Consider the following 21686-nt stretch of genomic DNA (forward strand, 5'->3'; position numbering starts at 1 on the left):
CACTTTTATCTTTTGTTCTCTGTCTAGATCTTACACAGTTTGGCAAAACCCAAGAAAGATAGTTTTTATGCTTTGGACCTTTTTTGTAAAAGAAATTGTTGTTGCTAGTAAGCGTCAGAGTCGGTCTGCACCGCCAGCCTTCTGGACTAATAGCACGGGACTACTTCTGAGCAGTGTTGTTTTATGTTTTATTTTGTACTGAAGCTTAAGTGGTCTCCAGCCTTTAAGTAGTGCATGCCTTTTCCTGTATCGTCTTATCAATAGGAACTCAGTCTCAGGTAGGCAGTAAGAGAATCCAGCCAGATAGTTCCCATCCTATCAAACATTCCTACCAGTGATGAAACCTCAGCCAAGTGACTTAATCTTTCTTGTGATAAAGTGTTTTCATATTAAAATGGAAAAAAATAGTATGAAATCCAAGGGATTGTTAGCAGGATTAAATAAATGGCAGTTGAGAACTATAAAAACTCCTTGCATATAATAATCCTACAGATGTTGGCCATTATTTCAATTGGCTGGTACCTTGTGCAAGTGGTTTTGATCTCATAAATAAGAATAACTCTGAAAGTTAACTGAAAAATTTACATTACCGTTTTCACTGTAGTAGAGGATAAATAATTGGATAATTTGAATTTACATTTGCTCATTTAATTATGAAGTTATTACATTATGATCTTTAATATTTTAGAACATAAATACAAATATATACTCTTCTACAAAATTTTTTTTTAATGGTGAACTTGTTTTCTGTGCCTTTTTAAGTCCATTCAAATGCCAATACCTATTAGAGATGAAATGTGTGTCAACATAAGGTTACCTGTCTTTAAGGTAGAACAAAACCTCAGGAAAAGGGCTCTGCTCCCTTAATGTAGCATCATAGCAGAGTTCTGCATTCCTGGGTTTAGCTAAGTCCTCTTTTGTGTTTTGTTTTGTGATGCACTGTGCATGCATAATTCTTACAGCAGTGAGTAAATGTACTGAAATGTTGTGTTTCTGTCTCTCTGACTCCACTGTAGGAAAGACGTGTCTCATGTTTTTAACTTTTGTGTGCTGCATTCTATCAGGAAAGAATTGTACTCATCAGCAATATAGGTTGCTACTTTTGAAGAAATTTACTATTTTAAGTCTCATGTCAGAAAAGAGCAATTTTGATAGCTTTAAATATTTCTCTAAATTTGATTTAAATACAACAAAATGTTAAGTCCTGATGTGACTCCATTAAAGTCTTATGACATGTTACTAAAATTCAGTTTAAAGAAATGCATTTCTTAGAGCTTTTTATTTTGTACCTTCTCTGTGTATTTTTCTGATTCTCACTCCAGACCACAGTTTCAGAACAGTAGACATAATTATATGTTTCTAGAGTATGGAAGCTCTATTTAACAGTTCATTTAGTTAACTAATGTCGTCTTTCATGAAACTTGGGAGTAAATAATAGTGGTAAAATATCCTTTTAAGGGAAAATTGCTTAGTTTTCTTCACTGTACAGAACTAGAAATCAAAATGTTCATGAGATCATGTTATACATTTTTATATGTGCATCTCTACATCATTAATATGTGCATGTATACATATATTTATGATCAAAATTGGATTATCTGCCAATTATTCTTGTATTAGTAGGTAAATAATTCACTTCATAAATACAACAAAAGCCACAATCTCTGGCTTGTAGAGTATATTGGGATATATTAAGTCTTTTCAGAGTTTTGGGCTAAGGTAGCAAGAGTGGATACAGTGCTCTAAATCAAAAGCTTATGCTCACCCTTCTGATGGCAGTGAATTTCATGTAGGATTACTGTCCTTTTAAAGGAGAGCTGTGCAAAAGGGACTAGATTGCAATCCTAGTATTACATTTTAGTGTAGTCTTAAAAATAGATCGACTGGGTCAGATACCAGGAAAAAAACCCTGCATTTTAATGAGCTGCACTAGGGTCATCCTTGTTGTTGGCATTAGCCAGTTGACTACTGTGTCATGCAAATGCTAACTGAGCTACAGCTTGTTTTCAGTATGCCCAGCATCTTTGTAGCAAACTGTTGTCTCCCAATTTTATAAATACAGAGTCTCCAAGAAGAGTGACTTAGAGCACACACTTTGTTACTGTTCTTACGAGCCTTAGTATTTTTGATTTACCCTCATAAATAATTTTTAAACTCTAAATGAGGGATATAATTATAATACATATAGCAACACCCTAGGAAGTCTTCTTTGAATTTCTTTATTTAAATATGACAGTATAAAACTACATTAAGTTAAGTAAAAAATTAAAAGGTGTACTCACTTTTCATATTGTAGTTACTGATTTCAAAATGTAAATATATTTCCTTGAAACTTTATTTTTGGCAAGAAAAAAACTAGAGAAAATTCAAACTGCTTGGGTCCATTTTTAAACCTGTATTCTGTTCTCAGGACTTGGGCACCCTTGCTGCTTTTAAAATTCAGATAGAGATAAGCACTGTTGTATTTTCATTTGATCTCAAAGCACGCTGTGCTCTAGGGCTTGGAAACCAAGATTCCCTTTCCCCTTTTGTTTTCAGGTTTCAAACTTAACATATATGTTGAGTTTAAAGATTAACGTTTTAGTTTAAAAAAATACAGTGCTTAACCCTACTTGCCCCCCACCCCCTTTTCTTTTCAAAGAGCTTCATAATCTTCAAATTCTTCTTTTCCTGTGTTTTTTCAAGGTCGTCTGAGCTATCCACATCCAGGAACCGACAATCTGTTAATGTTAAATGGTAAGTTTTACCCAAGATTTTATGTTTTCATTTGGTTTATACAAATGAAGATGACTGTGTACATATTCTCCTGAGCATCCCCATACAGACAGCTTAGTCATTTATAAAATGGGCTGTGGTCAGGCACGGCCGGCCGTGCTCGCCTATAGTCCCAGCTCTGCAGGATGTTGGAATGAGCATCACGTGACCCATCACATACACACCATTCTGGGCAACATAATGAAGTCTCGACTTGTACAAGAATGAAAAACTGCTGTGGGAATTAGGCATTTGTGTGTCCCTAAAAATAAGAAGACTAGTCATCAGGAAGCATACTTATAACAATCTAATTGAGCCATCCCAGCCTCAGCAGCAATCCCTGGTTGAATGCTGGGGTTCTATTTCAAGCTCTGACCTAGGACAAGTAACTGTTTTTAGCATCCTATTTCCCACTCTGTAAACTGCAGATAGAATCTCACAGCTTATAAGAATTAAGTGAGATAAAAGTTTGCAAAGTACATAGACTCTAGTACTCAGTATAAGCCCTTGTGTGTGTTTTAAGGAATACACTGGTGAATTTATAAATGTAGTAATTGCACTGATTTAACATATTCTAACCAGAAGTTAGGAGTTTACCGGTCAGGGGAGAAAAACATTGATTAAAGTTTCTCTTTTCTATATTGGGCAAATATTAATATGTTTATGGTCAAAGGCTGTAGTTTAAACATGAGCATGGAATGGGAATGGGGTGATTTTCAGGAGTACTTTTAACTTAAGTAAGAGTAATATTTGTTTAAAATCACGTGATTATGTTGGCTTGGCTCTTACTCAATTAAAGCTTTGTTGAAATAAGATGTGTTGAAGTTGTGGAAGCAAATCTGAAAGTGGGGCCACTGCAAAGTTAGAGCTTATGGATGGTGATGCTAGTGACAGACAGACAGGAGTGTACAGCGATGGTGTTCACAGTCTGGCCATGATGCACCGAGGTTCCTAACACATAGCAGCCTAGTGTAACCTAGTCTCAGTACTCAGACTTCCATAGGAAGAGGAGGCCTGAAACATTCTTCAGGGACCCCTTTATTCCTCTTTTCCCTCTCTGTCCATCTTGTCTTTGTTTCTCAGTCTGTGACTTACGTGATGCTATTGAAACTGAATTTAAAATAGCAAACTAGCTTACTGTTACTGTTCTGGCCATTCGGTTTGTAAGATATGATAGGCTTTGATAACAATAAACTATATATACATTCACTTCCCTTGAATATTTATTCTGTGTGGGAAATAAAAATAAATCACATTTATTTTAACTTCTGAAAAAGTTACTGAAAATTTTCCATTTTCATGTGTCAGAATACATTTGAAAGAAGACACCCTGGCAGTCTGCAGAGATGTCTAAGTTACATTATTCACAGCAATCTTAGGTTGTTGCCTAGAGAGTAACCCAGATGATTACAGCACAGTGCCAGTCATGAAAGCAAGGACATTGGAAAGGCACAATGGTTTTGCAGTTTTATGTTTTGTTTTTGTTTTTTTGTTTTTTTGTTTTGTTGTTGTTGTTAATCAGTTGTTTTGCAAATTGCTTAAAGTCCTATGAATATTTACTAAATTATTATTCATAAAGAAGACATGAGAATATTTTATTTCACGGGAGTTATATCTAGTACAAAACATGCTTATTTAATTTTATTATTTTCTAAATATGAGCACTCTTAGTAGTGTGCCATTTGAGGCCATAATGCTCACTCAGTGAAGAAAGACAACCTGGAAACTGAGCGTTTTTAGCAAGGGACTAGGGAATGAAAAGAAGGTAATGACTAGGATATCAATGTGTATTCAGGACAAGGAGAAGAGACTGTTTCTGGGGGATAAAGAGTTCAGAGGTTAAAGAGTCACTTAACTGGGTGCCTCGGTGGGGTGAGGAAGTCTTAAAGAATGAGATATGAAGGTCACCAAATAAAGGGAAAATACAGCGCTCGGAGGTAAGGGAAACTTTTTCTTTAACAAATGCAGTTTAGCTATATTCTTAGCATGTTATATTCTCAGGAAACCAGGGGATTAAATGATGTTGGCACAAGGCTCCTTCTGTATTAAATAGTTACTAAATACTACTGATTGGTGAAGAAAGTATAGCATTTTATTGTCTAGATTTAATTCACTATAGAGCAGGTGTTTAAGTTGCTTAGCCATTGCTTCTTATTATAGTAAGCATAGCTAACCCTATTCACTTTAAAGATAAGTATTTAGTGATACATTTTGCTTCACCATGTTTGGAGGTGTGTGGATAGCATAAGACTTTGACACCAGCTCACCTTTCTGTACAACCTGGAGCAGCGTACTTGACTTGACCTTGACTTTCATTCCTTAATATCTAAGCCAGAGCACACTGCTTGCCTCGGGGGACTGTTGTGAGGACTGAGTGAATTCATGCATGTATTTAGAACACTTTCTAAGAGAACATTTTAGCTGGGGAGAGTTAATGATGGAAATCCATGTGAAAGATCATGGAGGAGTGAAGCCGAGTCCTGTGAACAGACAAAGAGCTGGGAGGTTACTTCACATGTCATGTGATGAAGAGACGGCATACCTGGTGTTTTCAGCTATGGCAAGAATATTGTATGTGATAAGCAGAAAGCTTGTTTTTATTATTGCAGGAAAAACAATAGGAAGAAGCTATATTAGAAGTTGTACATAAGGAAAAAGTTTGGGTCCCTTAAATTTGCTGTAGTGTGAGACCATTGTTCTATGGGGTAGATGGAATAAATTTCAGTGATACACAGATATATTATTAAACAAATGCACGGCTATTTAAATTAAGTAGTATTTTTGAGAAAATATGTAGAGCTGACAGAAATCAATGATTACAGTGCACCAAGTCTGAATTCTTTAATTAAATATAACACAATATAAAATAACAGTGATACAATGCAAATTACATATACTAAAATTAGAAGGACCTTATAACTACTTAGGAGTTAATTATGTGTTGTGACTAAAACTTTCAGACAAAGCTTTAAGTAAATCTGGGGACTAGAAAGTTAAACAGGACACTGACCATACACTGATCATTGCACTCAGAGAGCCTCTGCCAAACTCATACCTCTGAGGTACCGCTACTCAGATGTCCCTTGGCACGGCACCCACATAGCTCAGGGAGTTTTTAAATCTAAAGTGCCATATAAGCTGGAGCCAGGAGTCATTAATTGTGACAGGAGGCAGAGGCTAGCAGACATGTCAGCTGTAGACTAGCCTGGTGTACATAGCACCCTCCATTTAGCCAAGACTACATAGTGAGACCTTACCTCAAAAGGGAGAAAAAAAAAGGCATATAAATATAAACACAGAAAGGCTCCTGTTTCTGAATAGACAGTGTTCCTTAGATAAGTTTGAAATAAAGTTGACTTAATGGTTAAAGATTACTATTATTGTAAGTCACTGTTGTATGTCAATATTTAGTGCTCATCAGCTTTTTAAGAAAGTCACATTATATGCGGCTGTTTAAAATATCAGTTTTAATTATTTAGAATGACAGTTAGAATGTTTATGTTTTTGAGCATATAATCCTAACATATGTAATATCAGGGAAAAAGTATTTTCTGCAGGAATAAGGGAAAATGTTATGTATGTCAAATATTTGTCTCTATTTGGATTGAATTGCATTTCCCCCCTTCTTTCCTAAAAGAAAATTAGATATTTTTATTAGTACATTGACACAAAAGGGGAACAGACAGAACAAAGTATGAGATGAGGGACCTGGTGCTAGCAAGCTAGTTTGAAGTTTAAATTTGCATTTATAATCCATCCATATACCATTTATGTGGTGACGCGCTTGTCTTATTTTGGAGGTGAAATGAATCATGGGTATCTTTTAATTAAGGAAATTCACCCAGTGCATAGTGTGCACACCTGCCATCCTAGCACTGGGGAGGTAGGAGCAGGAGAATCCGGAGTGTATGATAATCCTCAACAGCATAGTGAGGTGGAGACCAGCTTGGCTTGATGAGACCCTGTGTCAAGAAAACAAGCCCATTATTGATGCTGTACTTCTAAAGGTGGATGCTCTAATCTACTATATCAATTTATGAAGTGAGGAAACATGGGTAGCCTTAAATTGAGGCTGCTCACACCAGGGAGTGTGAATGCAGTTGATGATGATGTGGGATTTTGAAGGGAGATGTCATTTGGAGCATGGGTCTTTTTCTTTTCAGTTTTGCCCTGTGAATGTTAGAGAAATAATACTGGCTTTAGCTTCTCATCCATAGAATTTTAACCTCTATTTCTAGCTTATTTTGTATTTTTCTTCCTATGCTGAAGTAATTTTGCTACACTGAGCTGAGAACCAGTAGTTAGGCCACAAAGCCCCTAAACAGCTGTTTTGTTTCCTTCTCGTTATCTGGTTAGAACCTAAAGACCATCATCTGTACCCCTACCCCAAATGTTAGCGTCCTTGGTATAAAAGTCTTCAAACTACCTCAGAGCCTCCTTTTTATATAAAGAGTACCAGCAATCTATGAAGAGTTAGTTACTTCCTTATAAATGTTTTATAAAATATATTTTGAAGAATAAATCACTTGAAATCATACTGTTTTTGGAAATCCAAACTGTTTAAAGAAAACTTAAAAAAAAAAAAGACCAGGAAAAAAACGCAAGCTTTTTAAACACACGTGTTCATGTAGTAGCCATCTTTTTTGGTGGAGGTTCCTTACTATCCTGCTGCAGACTCAACACTGAAACAGACCCCAGAACTCACATGGAAACCTTACATGTGAAACGTGTGTTAGGCTCAGCATTTGTAGTGCAGTGGTACCAACATGGTGATTGCCATGATAGGGTAAGATAAATGTTTCCCATAATTTAGCTTCACTTGTAGACCATTCTGTTTTACTTACTAAACCCTCCCCAAGCATGTATTCATGTGTCGGGTGTGGCTGTGTGTGTACCATTTGCCCCCTGGGGAAGTCAGAGGATGGCTGTCAGGAGTCTGTTCTCTCCTTCCAGGTTGGGTTCCTGGGATTGAACTCAAGTCTTCTAGCTTGCATGGCAAGTACTTTTACCCACTGACTCTCATACTGGCCACATTTCTAGGTTTGGTAATATAGAGACATCGAATCTGAGAGTTGTCCAAAAAATAAGTAGATGACTCTTTACAGGTTTCTGAAATTCCTCTGGTATGAGATAGTTAAGAAAATTTTCTAAATAATTATGCTTAACGCTAGGAATGACATTAATCATAAGATGCTGTAAATATTTATACATGTTTTACTATTTTATTACTCTGTAGTTCCATCTAAAAGTATAACTGTTAAGAACATCCACAGGACTGGTGGTGTCTTACTAGGTCAGGAATTGTTAGCCACATTCTAACCTCATCATCATTGATGTTTTGATTTCAAAGTTGTTAAAAAATAGTTTTCATTTGTTTTCTGAATCTTTGATCTCTTGAACTATGGTTAAAATTCTCCATAGTAGATGTAATTTGAATAATATTACTGGGACACCCCTAGGAAAGGCAAGAGACCTAACTCTTGAGGTGTTGCTATGCAATGTTTTGGGACCTGTTAACCACTGGAAGATTTATTGTAGCTATTAAGGGAATTTTATTCTTTCACTTAATAGCTCTGTTTAGGTTACCTTTGTCAATCTGATTTTGTACATTAGTTTACCCTTGAGGTGAGACTGTTTTTAAAGCCTCTTTAAGTCTTAGAAGAGTTAAACAAAATTTTAAAAGTTCGGTTTACTTTTACCCTTACCCTAAGCTAACACATGTGTCAAGTAAGGTAGAGATAAGTAGACTTTGAGTCTGTTGGTGCTCAAGAACAGATTGACTGTGTGCCATAATGGCAGGGGTGATGCTGGTGGTCTGCTTAAAAGCCTGGTGGAAGCCTTATGCTTACCAACTTATTTCTGGGAAGTTGAAATGACTGAGAGATAACATGTTTTCCATCCCTACTCATAATCATAGAATTAGAGCCATATTAGCATGGAGTAGCATTTCTTTAGAGCAAAGCCTTACTGTACAGTTCAAGATATATTTTTTAAGCCTTACATAACACAGAACATACATCTTTGACCTTTAAGTTTTGTACTTTAGAGAGAGGACATTTCTAATACAAATTTGAACTGAGATTTAATTCAACATTGAATTTTTCTTGCTTTCCCAATCTGTTAGCATGAATTAAGACCCCAGTCTTCTAGCATTCACTTTGTTTTGTGTATTGCTTGTGTCATATAAATTATCAGGCAAAGACATTTACTTAGTCCACTGATTGGGGGGAAGATTTTCTCAACACTGCTAACTTTCTGTGAAGAAGTCACATTCATACATTATCTTTGGGAATGGTATAAAGTGCCAGCTCCTTTCTACCTTATATTGCTAGCATTTATCATTCTATGAGAGTAGTTAGTCACTTTAATTTGCACTAGAATGCCTTTTATCTAGAGGCAGACACATAGTCAGTAGCTCTTACATGCCAGAAGACTAGAAAGTGTCATTTATGTCATTTGCTGCAGTCTTTGACTGTTTCCCTAATCGGCTTTGAACTCAGCTTTGATTACAGGGTTTAGTTTTATAACTCACTAACAGTCAACTTTCTTCACCATCTACGTTTTCTAGTATGGCCTTGTCAGCATTGGCTGCAACATACTGATTGTACATAGCTGGTGAATAATATATACCATACAATTTTATCAAATGAAGAAAAATATTAATTTAATTCAAGTCAGTTTCATTCACTGAGAAAAGTATTTTGGGAACTGTTTAACTGTAAGTTGTTAAATATCTCTATCATGATTAGGTGAAATAAGTATTTGTGAGTTTTACATAAATTGGTGTTTCTGTCTGATTTTACAGCTTTAGGTGACTCAGATGGCATATGTATAGGATAATTGTAAAGAATTTATCTGACACATATCACATGTATATCTGTATATATGTGTATGTATAAGTGCTTTGTAAACGGTAAAATATGCAAAGTTTAAGTGCTGATGTTATCATTGGTCTTAAAGTAGCATTTTCTAAATGCCCACATAGCTTTTCGTGTCACGGATATTTGGATGTGTGGGCTTGGTTTTAGTTCTAACATTTTACAATTTGTCCTTTGTTTACATGCAGCAAGGAGTTATGGGCGAAGACGAGGTAATTCCTTTCTGTTTGCTATAGTTCATCTGTTTCTAATTGGGCTATGTTGATCAATGTCCTAATTACTGATCTCAGAATTTTTTTTATACAATGTCTGAAAGCTCAGAGAAGAATTACATGTGGATGTGAGCACTTACCAACTTTAAAATTTTAACTCTTAACCTCTAAGGGTGTATTTTCATACTAATGGTTGTTAAAATCTGTCCTGAAACTATCCAAATTTTTAACTCTTATTAAAAATTATGTCTGTATCTTCTAAAATAAGGCTGTTTTATTATCTCCTTAAGAAATAAGGTTAGTATTAACCAGAATGTCATGTGTTGTGACTTTCTACTCTGTAACCCATTCTCTGATCAATGACCCTGGTTTTTGTTTGACTCAGTTGGAAATGACACCTGTGTGTGTAGATTACTGTCATCAGTGACAGAACCCATGTTCTGTCATTGATTCTGTGAAGCTGAGATCCTGTTCAGCCCTTTTCTCTACCCCTGCATACCCCTTCCTACCTTCTCCCTTACGACAGGATTTCCGTGACCATTCTTATTGGGACCAAGGAACAAGGCTTTGTGGTATGGGGCTACTACTGAACTCCCTGGAAAAGCAGGAACACCGTCTGTGGCTGAAACCTCCCCTCTTCCTTTATCATGTGCAGAAGTTGAAGGAAAGGCAGCATGAAGGGAAGCAGAACCACACGAGTTGAGCAGTGAGCCGTACCTGATAGTATAGTTTCGCACACTGAATAACAAATGTTTGCTCTCCCCTCTAGAATTTCCCTGAAGCCATTGGAAGACAGACAGTAGTAACTGTGTTCTTGGTTGTATTTGACACATAGGTAGAAGTGTCCTCTCTATTGATAAGTGATTCTCCAAACACATAGACAAAACCAGTTACCACCACTGACAACCAACGCTAGTATTTTGTGTTCTTAAGCTGTGGCTCCTGTTTCATATTTCAATTTAATTTCATTGCTGGAGTCATGAATCTCTAAATACTTGACTGAATCTTTGGGTTCTTTAAGTTTCTAAAAAACTGGAAGAGAGTGAGACCAAGTAATTTTCTAAAGGCTGCTATTAGTAAGCTGGAATAGAGTGGGATGGCTACACGTTCAGACCTATTTCAGATCTATGTTCTAGATCACTTGACAGTAAAGTATGATTTTTGGGGGGGGGCGGTGAGGGGTGATTTAAAGTGATAGAGTAGTTCAGAATTCTTTTCATGTCGGATGCCTTTTATGGTTTATCTCTAGTAACTTGTATTAAGTCAGTTAGGCATATTCTGATATAAATATAATGTGCTAAATTTTTAAGAGCAAGGTATCAGACTCAGTGGTTTTCTTATTATAGCTCAGGTCAGTAACTGCAGACGAAGATACAGAGAAGGAAAATAGACATTTAATTCCTTGCTGCTCAGATACCTTCCTAGCTGTGTCTCCCCTTGGGGGCTGTAAAGAAAGGTGCTCCACTTTAGAGCTGCCTCAGCACAAGGTGGAAGGCTCCATGGTTTCTTGTCCTGCACTGGCAGCCTCTGCACAACAGCTGGGAGCTGTGGCCTCTTTTCCTCAGGTTTGTCCACGGTGGCTGGAATAGAGTTGTAGTCCTCTAGAGAGTACATAAATCCACTGCTGCCCTGGCAGTTTGCATGGGCAGGTGAAAGGTTTACCATTGAGACTAGCTGCTGTGAGATTTTACTTGAATTTGGAGTACCTTGGCTTGGTAAGTAAAAGAAATATTTTATAAGAAAAACCTGCACACCAGAAGAACAGTTCAGAAAGGAATAGAGATGGTAGCCTGGCTCTCTTTCTGCTTTCTCTTCATTTTCCCCTCCCGCTGATATAATAGCTGTCTCCAACCCTCCTAGCCATTCCTATTGTGACTTGTGCTGTAGATTTGATAGGCTAGTGAAATGTTGTGTCCATTTTGATCATTTTTTTGGGTTAGAGTAAACACAGCTTCAGTTCCTGAGGGATGTGTCCAAATGAGTTGGTGCAACTGGCCAAACCCAAGTCGTGTCAGCGATGCTGTGGGGTGGGGCAGCCTCAGCTGTCAGAAGGCAGCCCAGCTTCCTGGTGCCAGTGGAAGTTAGAAGGGTTTGCTTCCTTCCCACCTTCTGACCTTTCAGTGCAGCAAGGAGCAGCACTTTCTGTTTCCAAGACTTCCCACCTGGCTGTACTGAAATCAAAGTATGCCAAAATAAATGTCTTTGATATATTTTCAGTTCCTTAATAATGTCAACAAAAACTTTAACTCAAGCTGGCTCTAAGTATTGATTTAATGAAATATACTTTATTGATTGATGAAATATACTTTAGGGATCATCAAAGAATAATTATGCCAAAACTAATGAGCAAAACCAGAGATACCTTTCTCTGAATGTCAGGAACCCTGGGGCCGTGGGAAGTTCTGTCGTGTTAGGAGAGGTGGGCACACTGAAGCTCCTGATATCAGGAACACTGCCTTTCCCTGGCGGTTGCTGTTTTCTTTAGTGTTTCCTCCATCCTGTTCAGAGACTAGGCACACTGCTCTGGGTTGGAATAAGGTCAGCATTGTGCTAGGAGGTCTGTAAGATTATTTAAGCCCTGTCACTCAGAATTTTTCTATTTCTATGTCACAATCTGTCCTTTTGATAGAGAAATAAACAGCTATTGTTAGAACAAAATAAAATGCATTTAGGAATATTTAAATAATAGAAATAAAGAACTTATTTTAATTAATGTACTAAGAAAGCATGGGGAGGGAGCAGTTAACCCAAAAGTTGGTATATTGCATTTGGATGAAAAGATAAGAGAAATAATTTTAGAGGGAGCAAGTTTTGGAAGCTCAGTTAATGAAGTTTGGTATATGCACAGTAGCTGTTTAGATTAACATGCCACTATATACAAAGAGTTATGAACAATTTAATATAGAATACATTATTTATTTCTAGGATTTTCTCTCTAATAATCTTGTGAAGTGTATTGATGCTCTACCTTCCACATCTTTGATAATTACTATAGTCATCAGAGAAAGGGCAAAATCTCTGCAGCATGACAAAACTCTCAGTGGAGTTGCTGCACATAAGGATAGCTGGCCATGGCCTCTGGGCACAGCCTGACGTGTCTGAACAGAGTTAGCTTTGGGAGATGCACTGGCATTATCTACTATTTGTTTCCCACTTTGGTCACCTTGGAGCTACATCACAGTAGAGTTAGAGTAGTTATAGCACAGAATGTACTCTTTGTAAAACTTAATTTACAGCCCCACAGAGGCTGTTAGACAAACTATACCCTGCCATGTGAGTTTTTTTAAAAAATAAAATTTCAATAAATTTAATTTTAAGGGAAATATACCTGGTAATTAAGTTTTCAAAGATGCAAACTAATAGCCTGGAATTGATTTCCTTGGCTTGTAAGAAAAGGGAAAAGTTATTATTGGGGCAAAATATCGTCAAAGAATTGTACATTAAGTAGTAGCTCTTTCCCTTCTGAGGAGGAAAGTACGAGATAAGTTTAAGATAAGTTTGCTTGTTTAAACTGGTGGTACTCAAGAGAAACCAGTCTTGAACCTTCCTCTACTGTCTTGATAATTAGAAAAGAAATCCTTGCGTCCCTCACACTGGTGGCTATTTACAGCTTCTTTCATCCTAGGAAATAGGAAGACTACTCAGATTCCCTTTAAATTTAAACACATGTGTTTTCATAGTTTTAAAATGTTATAATACTATTCTATAAGTAAAATTATGGAATAATTCATAAAATTCAAGAATCCTGCTTAGAGTCAACCTATAAAATGATTAACTTATGCAAATATTTTCTTCCCGTACCCCCACATTATTGTGTTGAGAAATGTTTGTTCTGAAATTCCAGAATAAGTTCAAAATCTGAAAAAACTCAAGTGCAACAGCATCTGAGCATGTTAGCGAAGCATCAGCATCAGCTTCTCTGACATGTGTGCTGCCCCCCAGCCCCCAACCACAGAGGTACATAAGCTGGGGCAGGGGGGACAGCCGAGCTCAGAATCCACTGATGCTATTGTATTTTATATATAAAAACAACAACAAAATCCACGTATTTTTCTAATCTTTTTTTTAATAGCAGTTTGAAATGTGTAACCTGAATTAGAATTGTTGCAAGGAGACTTAAGAGTTTCCTACTAAAAGTATCCAAATTACTGATTATAGATTCTATCAATTTTTATTGATTCTATTATTTTTATTGATGATTGCCAAAAGGAACCATAATATCAACATCATTGTGCCTCCAGCTTGATTTTTCTAATGACTAAAATGATAAACTTGAAGTATCTTTACATATACTTAGTTTTTTAATTAATGATCTATACATTCTGTTACTTCCTCTTTCAAATGAGTATTAAGCTTCATTGGGCTTCTTTTTTTGTTTTTTGTTTTTTCTTTTTGACTTTTTGAAATACAGCAATCACTGTTTTCTAGAATGAAGATTGTGATGTGTGTGAGCGGTATGGGAAATGTTCTTAGCCATTGTGCTTCATCCTGTTCAACTGAACTTTGGTTAAGGGATCACACAATGTGTGCATGGTTACAGTAAGCACAGTACGCAGTTACTGATGGACTGTTAGTATTGTTGTAGTGTTTGTTGTGTAAGTATATAGAGCATGTTGTAGTTCATAAAAATCTTAAGTTGCTTTTGGTCACCTCTTATTCCTCTTTAGAGTCTAAATATTTGTGATTTTTTTTAATCAAACTAAAAGTCATTTAGACTTGTTAATTATATTTATTGTCTGTTAAGCTTGCATAAAAATACTAGAAAATGAAATTGTGGTCAAAATATTAGCACTATTAGTACGTCTAAATTCAATCCAGCATTTGGATTAGTCATTTTAATTTCCCTAAATCTAAGCAGTTGTTTTCTCTACTCATCTTTCTTTCTTTAAAATGCAGATTTATTCAATTAAATAAGATGTTGGGCAATTAATTAATGCACAATTAATATAAATTTTAATAGATATTGATGGTGTTGCTTTTATCAAAGAAAAAAGGAAGGAAGGGAAGGAAGGATGAAGAGTGGAAGGATGAAGGATGGGTTGAATACCTCTAATCTGAAAATCTAAATTCTAAGAAATAGCAAAACAATAACCCTTCCTGGCCCAAGTGTTTTAGAGACAGGATATTTGGCCTATAATTTAAAGTTGAAGGATTTTTTTCTATTAATCTCAAAGAAAATATAAACATTTATTTCTTATTGAACCTTATTTCTGATAACAAAGGAAATTTAGAAATTTAAATTAATAGTTACTCAGAATGGGTGTCTTTCAGAACAATTGAGATTTAATTTCAATTGATATCATCTGTTGAGTAATGCCTATTTCCTGTAGGATCTTTCTTCTGTTGTTGTATCCTATAAATTTTACACACTTATCCAACACAAATATATGCATATATGTGTATGTATATATGTAAATGTATACATGTAAGTGCATGTATGTCTATATAGTATCAGCAAGGAACACAATTCTCACCTAAAAAGGAAGAAGAGATAGTTTATTTGGAAATCAAATATGAGTGGCCACAGCCCAGGAACACTACTTGAAATGGCTTCCACTGATAGTTCCAGTGTGGAAGGAAGACTTTATTTGTAATCACAGAACTGAAGAAAGTCAAGTAAGCTGGTGGTAATAATCAGGTAGGGCGACCATGCAGGAGGAGGTTTGCTTTCTTTGCAGATTAAAGAATTAAAAGGCAAGAAAAAATTGAAAGTCAAGCAAAACCCAATTTTATTCAAAGGACAATTTCATTAGGGTTTAAAAGAGAACCCTCCGAGAAGCCAATCCCTAATTTCAGCGGCTGCCCAGAGGAAGAGCAGCAGAGGAGAGGAGGAAACCTTTAGTTAACACAGCATAACGTCAAATACACCGTGGATGAGCACTTAGTGGGGAGAGAAGTTTTAGAGAGAGTAAGGAAGCCTGAAGCACCAGACAGGGCATACTTAGGGTCTGGTGAGCATTGGAGAAGGAAGGAAAACGAAGTAGTTACACCTTTCTGAGACTGGTGCATAGACCCAGCCTCACTTGATGACATCCCTAAGGACTGTGCTAGAGGGCAAGGGTTCTGGGAAGGAAAGGTGCATTATCTCATTAAAGGGTGGTTATTCCACCAATCTCTTTAGCATGGATTGTAGTAAACCTACCTTCGGAGGGTGGACTTTGGTCAGGTGATTGACTGGCACAACTAGATTAACTTGGCTACGTTTTGGATCACTTGGAGAGTTAGGTTTCCACACAAGCCAGAGATTCTATCTTCTTGTCTAGAAGAAACTAGTTTTCCGTAGTAGACTGGTGCTGTTGCTGTGTCAGTAGGCATGTACAGCAACATGAGAGATGTCTGCTGTAGGCCTCAGATGTTGTCTGATGGATAGTATTAGCTGAGGGGTTCATGGAGGCTACTCCCACCTTCTGCACTCATTCAGTCAGCTTTGTGCAATCTTTAGCATGGCGTGGCATTTTCCCTGGGGATTCCATTTTAGACTGGCTTGCTCATGGTCACAGGTATGTAGCTCATCCCTCCTTCCCCAGCCAGTTCTCCACAGGATGCCATGTTCCTAATTTTTTTTATTTATATCACATCACCATGGGTCACACATTTCAAAATGGTAACATGTTAATGGTATTTTATTTAAGTATTTCTAGATTATGGCACATGTTATATAGAATGTATACTTGTCTCTTTGTCCTAAGAATATATCCTTCATTTAATCTTCCAAGAAGAGCTTGTCTGCATCGTTAGCTTTGCTCCTTCTGCAGTACATTTCTGAAGACTAGACTTCCTTTGATATCTGCATTGGACTAAACATGTACAATACACATATCCCTGCATGTGGCACCCAGACAGCTTGCTGAAAACTGCTGCCATCAAATATGCAGATAACCTCAAACACTTATTTTCATTTCTTGAAATTATCACTCATTTGCTTGATGGTTCTTTCTCCTTCTTCCCTCCTGCTGTTTCGTTGATGCTGCTGTCCTAGTGCTGCTCTGCTTCTCTGCTTGCTTCCTCTCCCTTCTTCCCATGGTAAAACTTCCATGCCTCCATGCTCGCTGAGGCGCTGTCGTCCTTACAGCTCTCTGGAATTGTCATCAATTATAGTGCACATTTTTTTTTTTCTTGGAAATCTGTTTGCTTGAAAAGATCACTCTCCTTTCTGTAATCTGATCCCACTTTCTACTGTGCATTTGTTCTCAGCACTAGAAGCTTTTTGTGTGGCTTAACACATCTCTTCCTTGCGCCTGTAATTTGACATTTACTCCTTTATATTCAGCCAAAATGTGACTTTGTCCTTTCCTTTCCACTGTTGTTTCTCATTCGTCTCCCATCCTTGGTTTCCCACCTTTTTTGTACTTTGGATCCTCCCTAAATCTCAGCAGCTTATTTGTCTTCCGTCATAGAAAGTTACGGGTTTTGTGTGTGTGTGTGTGTGTGTGGTTGTTGTTTTTTTTTTTTTTGGGGGGGGGGGGGCTCCTGATCCCAGGCAGTTGATTGGGAGTGCTGGTTGTTTGCTCATTTGTTTTGTTGTGTTGCCTTTCCCCCACCTACTAAGTAAAACATATTCTTTTAAGGGTAAATTCTCTTATCTTCAAAGAGCTTTCTTTTATTCTGGCTCTGCATGTCTCAGCCGGGTGCTCGCTAGTACCCTTGAAGAGTCAAGAACTTCCCTCAGTATTCAGTACACTACTGCTCTCCTCTGCTCTACTTCCTTTCCAGCATTTTAAGGCTTTCCTATAGATGTGTGTCATCGTTACATGTATAGATCTTGCCTCATGTGTGTGTGTGTGTGTGTGTGTGTGTGTGTGTGTGTCTGTGTATTTATTTCTTGAGGATGAAGGCACTATATTTTATCAGGTCATGTTATTTTGTGTGAGCATACAGGACATCTAACATCAGCATTATTTCACAAGATTGAACTAGACATGCCCTGTGAAGTGGGCTCAGATAGGAGCTAGAATCCTAAGACACTGTTCTATGCTTTCCACATGTGCATGAGTCCCCTCTACATAGACATGATTGTCATGGGTGATAACTTCAAGACTATAGACAAGTACAATTTGCAGCTTAATGTAGCATCTTGCTTTCTTGGTTTCTTTTGAAATGTCCTCTTACCTATTTGACTTAATGCTGTTTCCTTTTTACCACCAATTTCTAAAGAATCCTGTTGTACATTCAGACCTAAGTGTTTCTTCTTATACATTAGCTTCTTGCTGCAATCCATACAAATCTGAAATGAACTAGTAGATCTGTTGTTTCTTATGTGCTGTAGTTATTATCATGTGACTCTTTTCCTTTTGTTGCTGGGGCCTCACCTGTGCTAGGCAAGTATCTGCTCCAGAACCACTTCCCAGCTCAGTGGCTTGATTTCTGAGTCATACTGAGATCACTTCTCTCTGTACTGTCTGTATCTCCATCCCTTTTTATGCCAGTCTCATCTTAGTGCCTAACCCTTTGTTTGACATTAGTATGTTTCACTTAATCGGCATGTTTTACATTTTTTTAATATATGAGATTCAGTTTATATTTGTTCTTATATTTTAGGTCGCTCTTCCCTATTTCCAATAGATGATAGCTTGTTGGATGATGGTCACAGTGATCAAGTTGGTGTTTTAAATTCACCAACATGTTATTCAGCTCATCAAAATGGAGAACGAATTGAACGCTTCTCTCGAAAAGTTTTTGTTGGTGGGCTTCCTCCGGATATTGATGAAGGTAAGTTTATCCTGCTTTAAAAACAGACAAAAAAAAAACAAAAACCACCAGAGTAAAATGTAGTTGTGAGCTGTTGAAATATGAAGGTAATTGAACAAGTACTTTTAAGGTCTACTAAGTTTTTTATCATATATATGTAATGGATGTTACTGTGAATATTTTTATAAAGGACAAACATGTTCTAGTCCTATCCATTTACTTAGATACAGAAACACAGTATAAAATCTAATAAACTAGAAACAACCCAACATAGGAAATTAGTATTATGCAAATGATAGCAAATGTGTAAAAATATACAATAAAGAAAAGTAACAAGGTAAAAGTTAAAAGTTATTTAAACTATTTTTGTAATGTTATGGAAAAATCTACTGATTCATTAATAGCCTACAGAGAAGATATTTCTAAATTTGGAGATAATTTTCAGTATAGTTTATACATCTGCAAATGTATTCTGCATATTCTAACATATATTAGAGAAGATCATTGAAATTGACCATATGGTATTGAATGTCATTGAAACTATCTGGCTTGTGCTAACCTTGTGTGTTTTACTGACATAACAGCTAGTCTTGTTTTAGTAACTGAAAGTATAGCTAGTCTTGTTTTTAGTACACCTTATCGCAACAAAAACATGGTTTTACTTGTGAACACCAATAGCTGTTTTAGTTAACTTGATAATAATGACATGTTTCAGTCTAATGCTACTTATGATTGGGTATACTAAGAATCCATTAATATTCAGGTGAACTATGAAATATTAGGATTCACATTGAATACATTAGCTAGTGTGCTGCTTAAAAATGAATTTATTTTGATGAAAATGACTAAATTTTATATAGTGCTCTAATAAGAGCATTAGATATATTTTCTGTCGATATTATACTTAATCTAAAGCTATTTGACACTTTAGACAATTAAATTTTCCAAGTACTTAGAAACATAGAGTTTCTTGGAATGAATGATTGGAACTAATTCGTGATGCACATTCTGTACTCTCCTAAGATGAGATCACTGCCAGCTTCCGAAGATTTGGACCTTTGGTAGTAGATTGGCCCCACAAAGCAGAAAGTAAATCCTATTTTCCACCAAAAGGTAAGAGGTGTATTAATATTTGCTAGGTTGAATGAGAGCAAAAGAAATAATCTCCACTATTTGGGGCTTACTTTTAGAAATGACTTAAGTACCTTATATAAATGCTAGTAGTGACTTATGGACCCGGAGGATGGCTTATCCAGTAAAGGCTCTTGCCACACAAGCCTGAGTTCTACCCTAGATTCCACATAATGATAGAAGGCGAGACTGATTCCTGAATGGTGTTCTCTGAATCCACATATACCCAAATAATAAGTAAAATGAACTTTTTAAAAAGTTAACACTTTGTAGTAGAGATGATTAGCCTGAGTTAAGGGAGGCAGAGTAAGTCTAAGAACTACTCCAGTTTTACTTGCAGCCATTCAAGAGTCAGAAGATTGACAGTTTCCCATAATTTTATTTTATTTTATTTTAATTAGGTATTTTCTTCATTTACATTTCCAATGCTATCCCAAAAGTCCCCCATACCCTCCCCCCTCCCACTCCCCTACCCACCCACTCCCACTTCTTGGCCCTGGCGTTCCCCTGTACTGGGGCATATAAAGTTTGCAAGTCCAATGGGCCTCTCTTTCCCGTGATGGCCGACTAGGCCATCTTTTGATACATATGCAGCTAGAGACACGAACTCCGGGGTACTGGTTAGTTCATAATGTTGTTCCACCTATAGGGTTGCAGACCCCTTTAGTTCCTTGGGTGCTTTCTCTAGTTCCTCCATTGGGGGCCCTGTGATCCATCCAATAGCTGACTGTGAGCATCCACTTCTGTGTTTGCCAGGCCCCGGCATAGTCTCACAAGAGACAGCTACATCTGGGTCCTTTCAGCAAAATCTTGCTAGTGTATGCAATGGTGTCAGCGTTTGGAAGCTGATCATGGGATGGATCCCTGGATATGGCAGTCTCTACGTGGTCCATCCTTTCATCTTAGCTCCAAACTTTGTCTCTGTAACTCCTTCCATGGGTGTTTTGTTCCCAATTCTAATTCAAATGAATATATGTTTGAATATTTCTCTGCCTAAAGCATCATTTATAAGTAATGTGGATTCAAACTACTAAAAAGTATTTTCAATGCTAGGAGTCAAGATGCACATGAAGTGTTTCATTTATGTTTTATACAAATAAAACTATTTAAGTACTCTAAATATTACCAGGCATACGCAAGTATTCAGGTGATAGTATGACACAGCACTGGGGAAGTAACTCATTGGTATTTTTAACTTGCTCTCAAATAATGGTTTTAAACTTCCGGCTTTATAAAAAAGTAAACTGCCAAAAGAAGAAGTAGCAAAACACTGGAGGGCAGGGGCACGTGGAAGGACTGCCTGGGGTGTGTGTGTGTGGGGGGGGAGCCTCCTGGGGCACATGGAAGGAATATATGAATGCCTCAGGGGGACTCTAGGTGCCTGGAAATAGACCCCACCCTCATGAAATGAAAAGGCTATACAGTGAAGGAAAGAGTCAAAGACACAGCCCACTGGATGGGAGAAAAATCTTTACAACTATACATGTGACATGGATTAATATCTAGACTATACAGAGAACTCAAAATAACAGACCACCAAGAAAGAAAGCACGTGACCCAACCAAAAATGGACTTAGGAACTGAAGAAGTAGATTTATGTCTACAAATAAAAGTACAACTGGCCAATAAACCATTTTAAAAGCATTTGACAGTTTAGTATTAAGAGAAATGGAAATTACAACTACTTGAGATTCCATTTAATTATGATGATGGCTATATCTTTCCTAATAGCAAAATATTAAAAACTTAAAATATAAAATTTAGAGTATTTTAAAATTAAATAATACTAAACTATTAAACATCACAAAATTTAAAACTTTTACTTTAAACTGTTATTTATATATATTGGTCTAGAGGCTAGTTATTATAGAATATTTATAGAAAATTTCCTTTGAAGCTTAGTTTATATCAAAATTAACTTTCTAAAGAAAACTAGTCTTTGTTTTTAAGAATATTTATAGTTTTCCCTCTAATTATATATGAGTGTAGTTTTAATCTTGCACACTCTTGTCTATGGAAGTCT

The 21686-nt window shown here is 36.7% G+C and overlaps 1 protein-coding gene across 8 annotated transcripts in view; it reads left to right on the top strand.

Moving 5' to 3' along the window:
- The window catches only part of Cpeb2 (cytoplasmic polyadenylation element binding protein 2), a 64376-nt gene that overhangs the window by 33700 nt on the left and 8990 nt on the right, over positions 1 to 21686 (top strand). For 4 of the 8 annotated variants that reach the window (NM_001368805.1, NM_001368807.1, NM_001368806.1 and 1 more), the window contains 4 exons: positions 2686 to 2736; positions 9821 to 9844; positions 18383 to 18553; positions 19556 to 19645. In NM_001368805.1, coding sequence (NP_001355734.1) covers positions 2686 to 2736; positions 9821 to 9844; positions 18383 to 18553; positions 19556 to 19645 — 336 coding nt within the window. The remainder of the gene's footprint in view (positions 1 to 2685; positions 2737 to 9820; positions 9845 to 18382; positions 18554 to 19555; positions 19646 to 21686) is intronic. The other 4 variants (XM_006503929.3, XM_006503931.3, XM_006503932.4 and 1 more) reach the window with 1 other exon arrangement.

The sequence above is a fragment of the Mus musculus genome, chromosome 5, assembly GCF_000001635.26.
Source record: "Mus musculus strain C57BL/6J chromosome 5, GRCm38.p6 C57BL/6J".
NCBI lineage: Eukaryota > Metazoa > Chordata > Mammalia > Rodentia > Muridae > Mus > Mus musculus.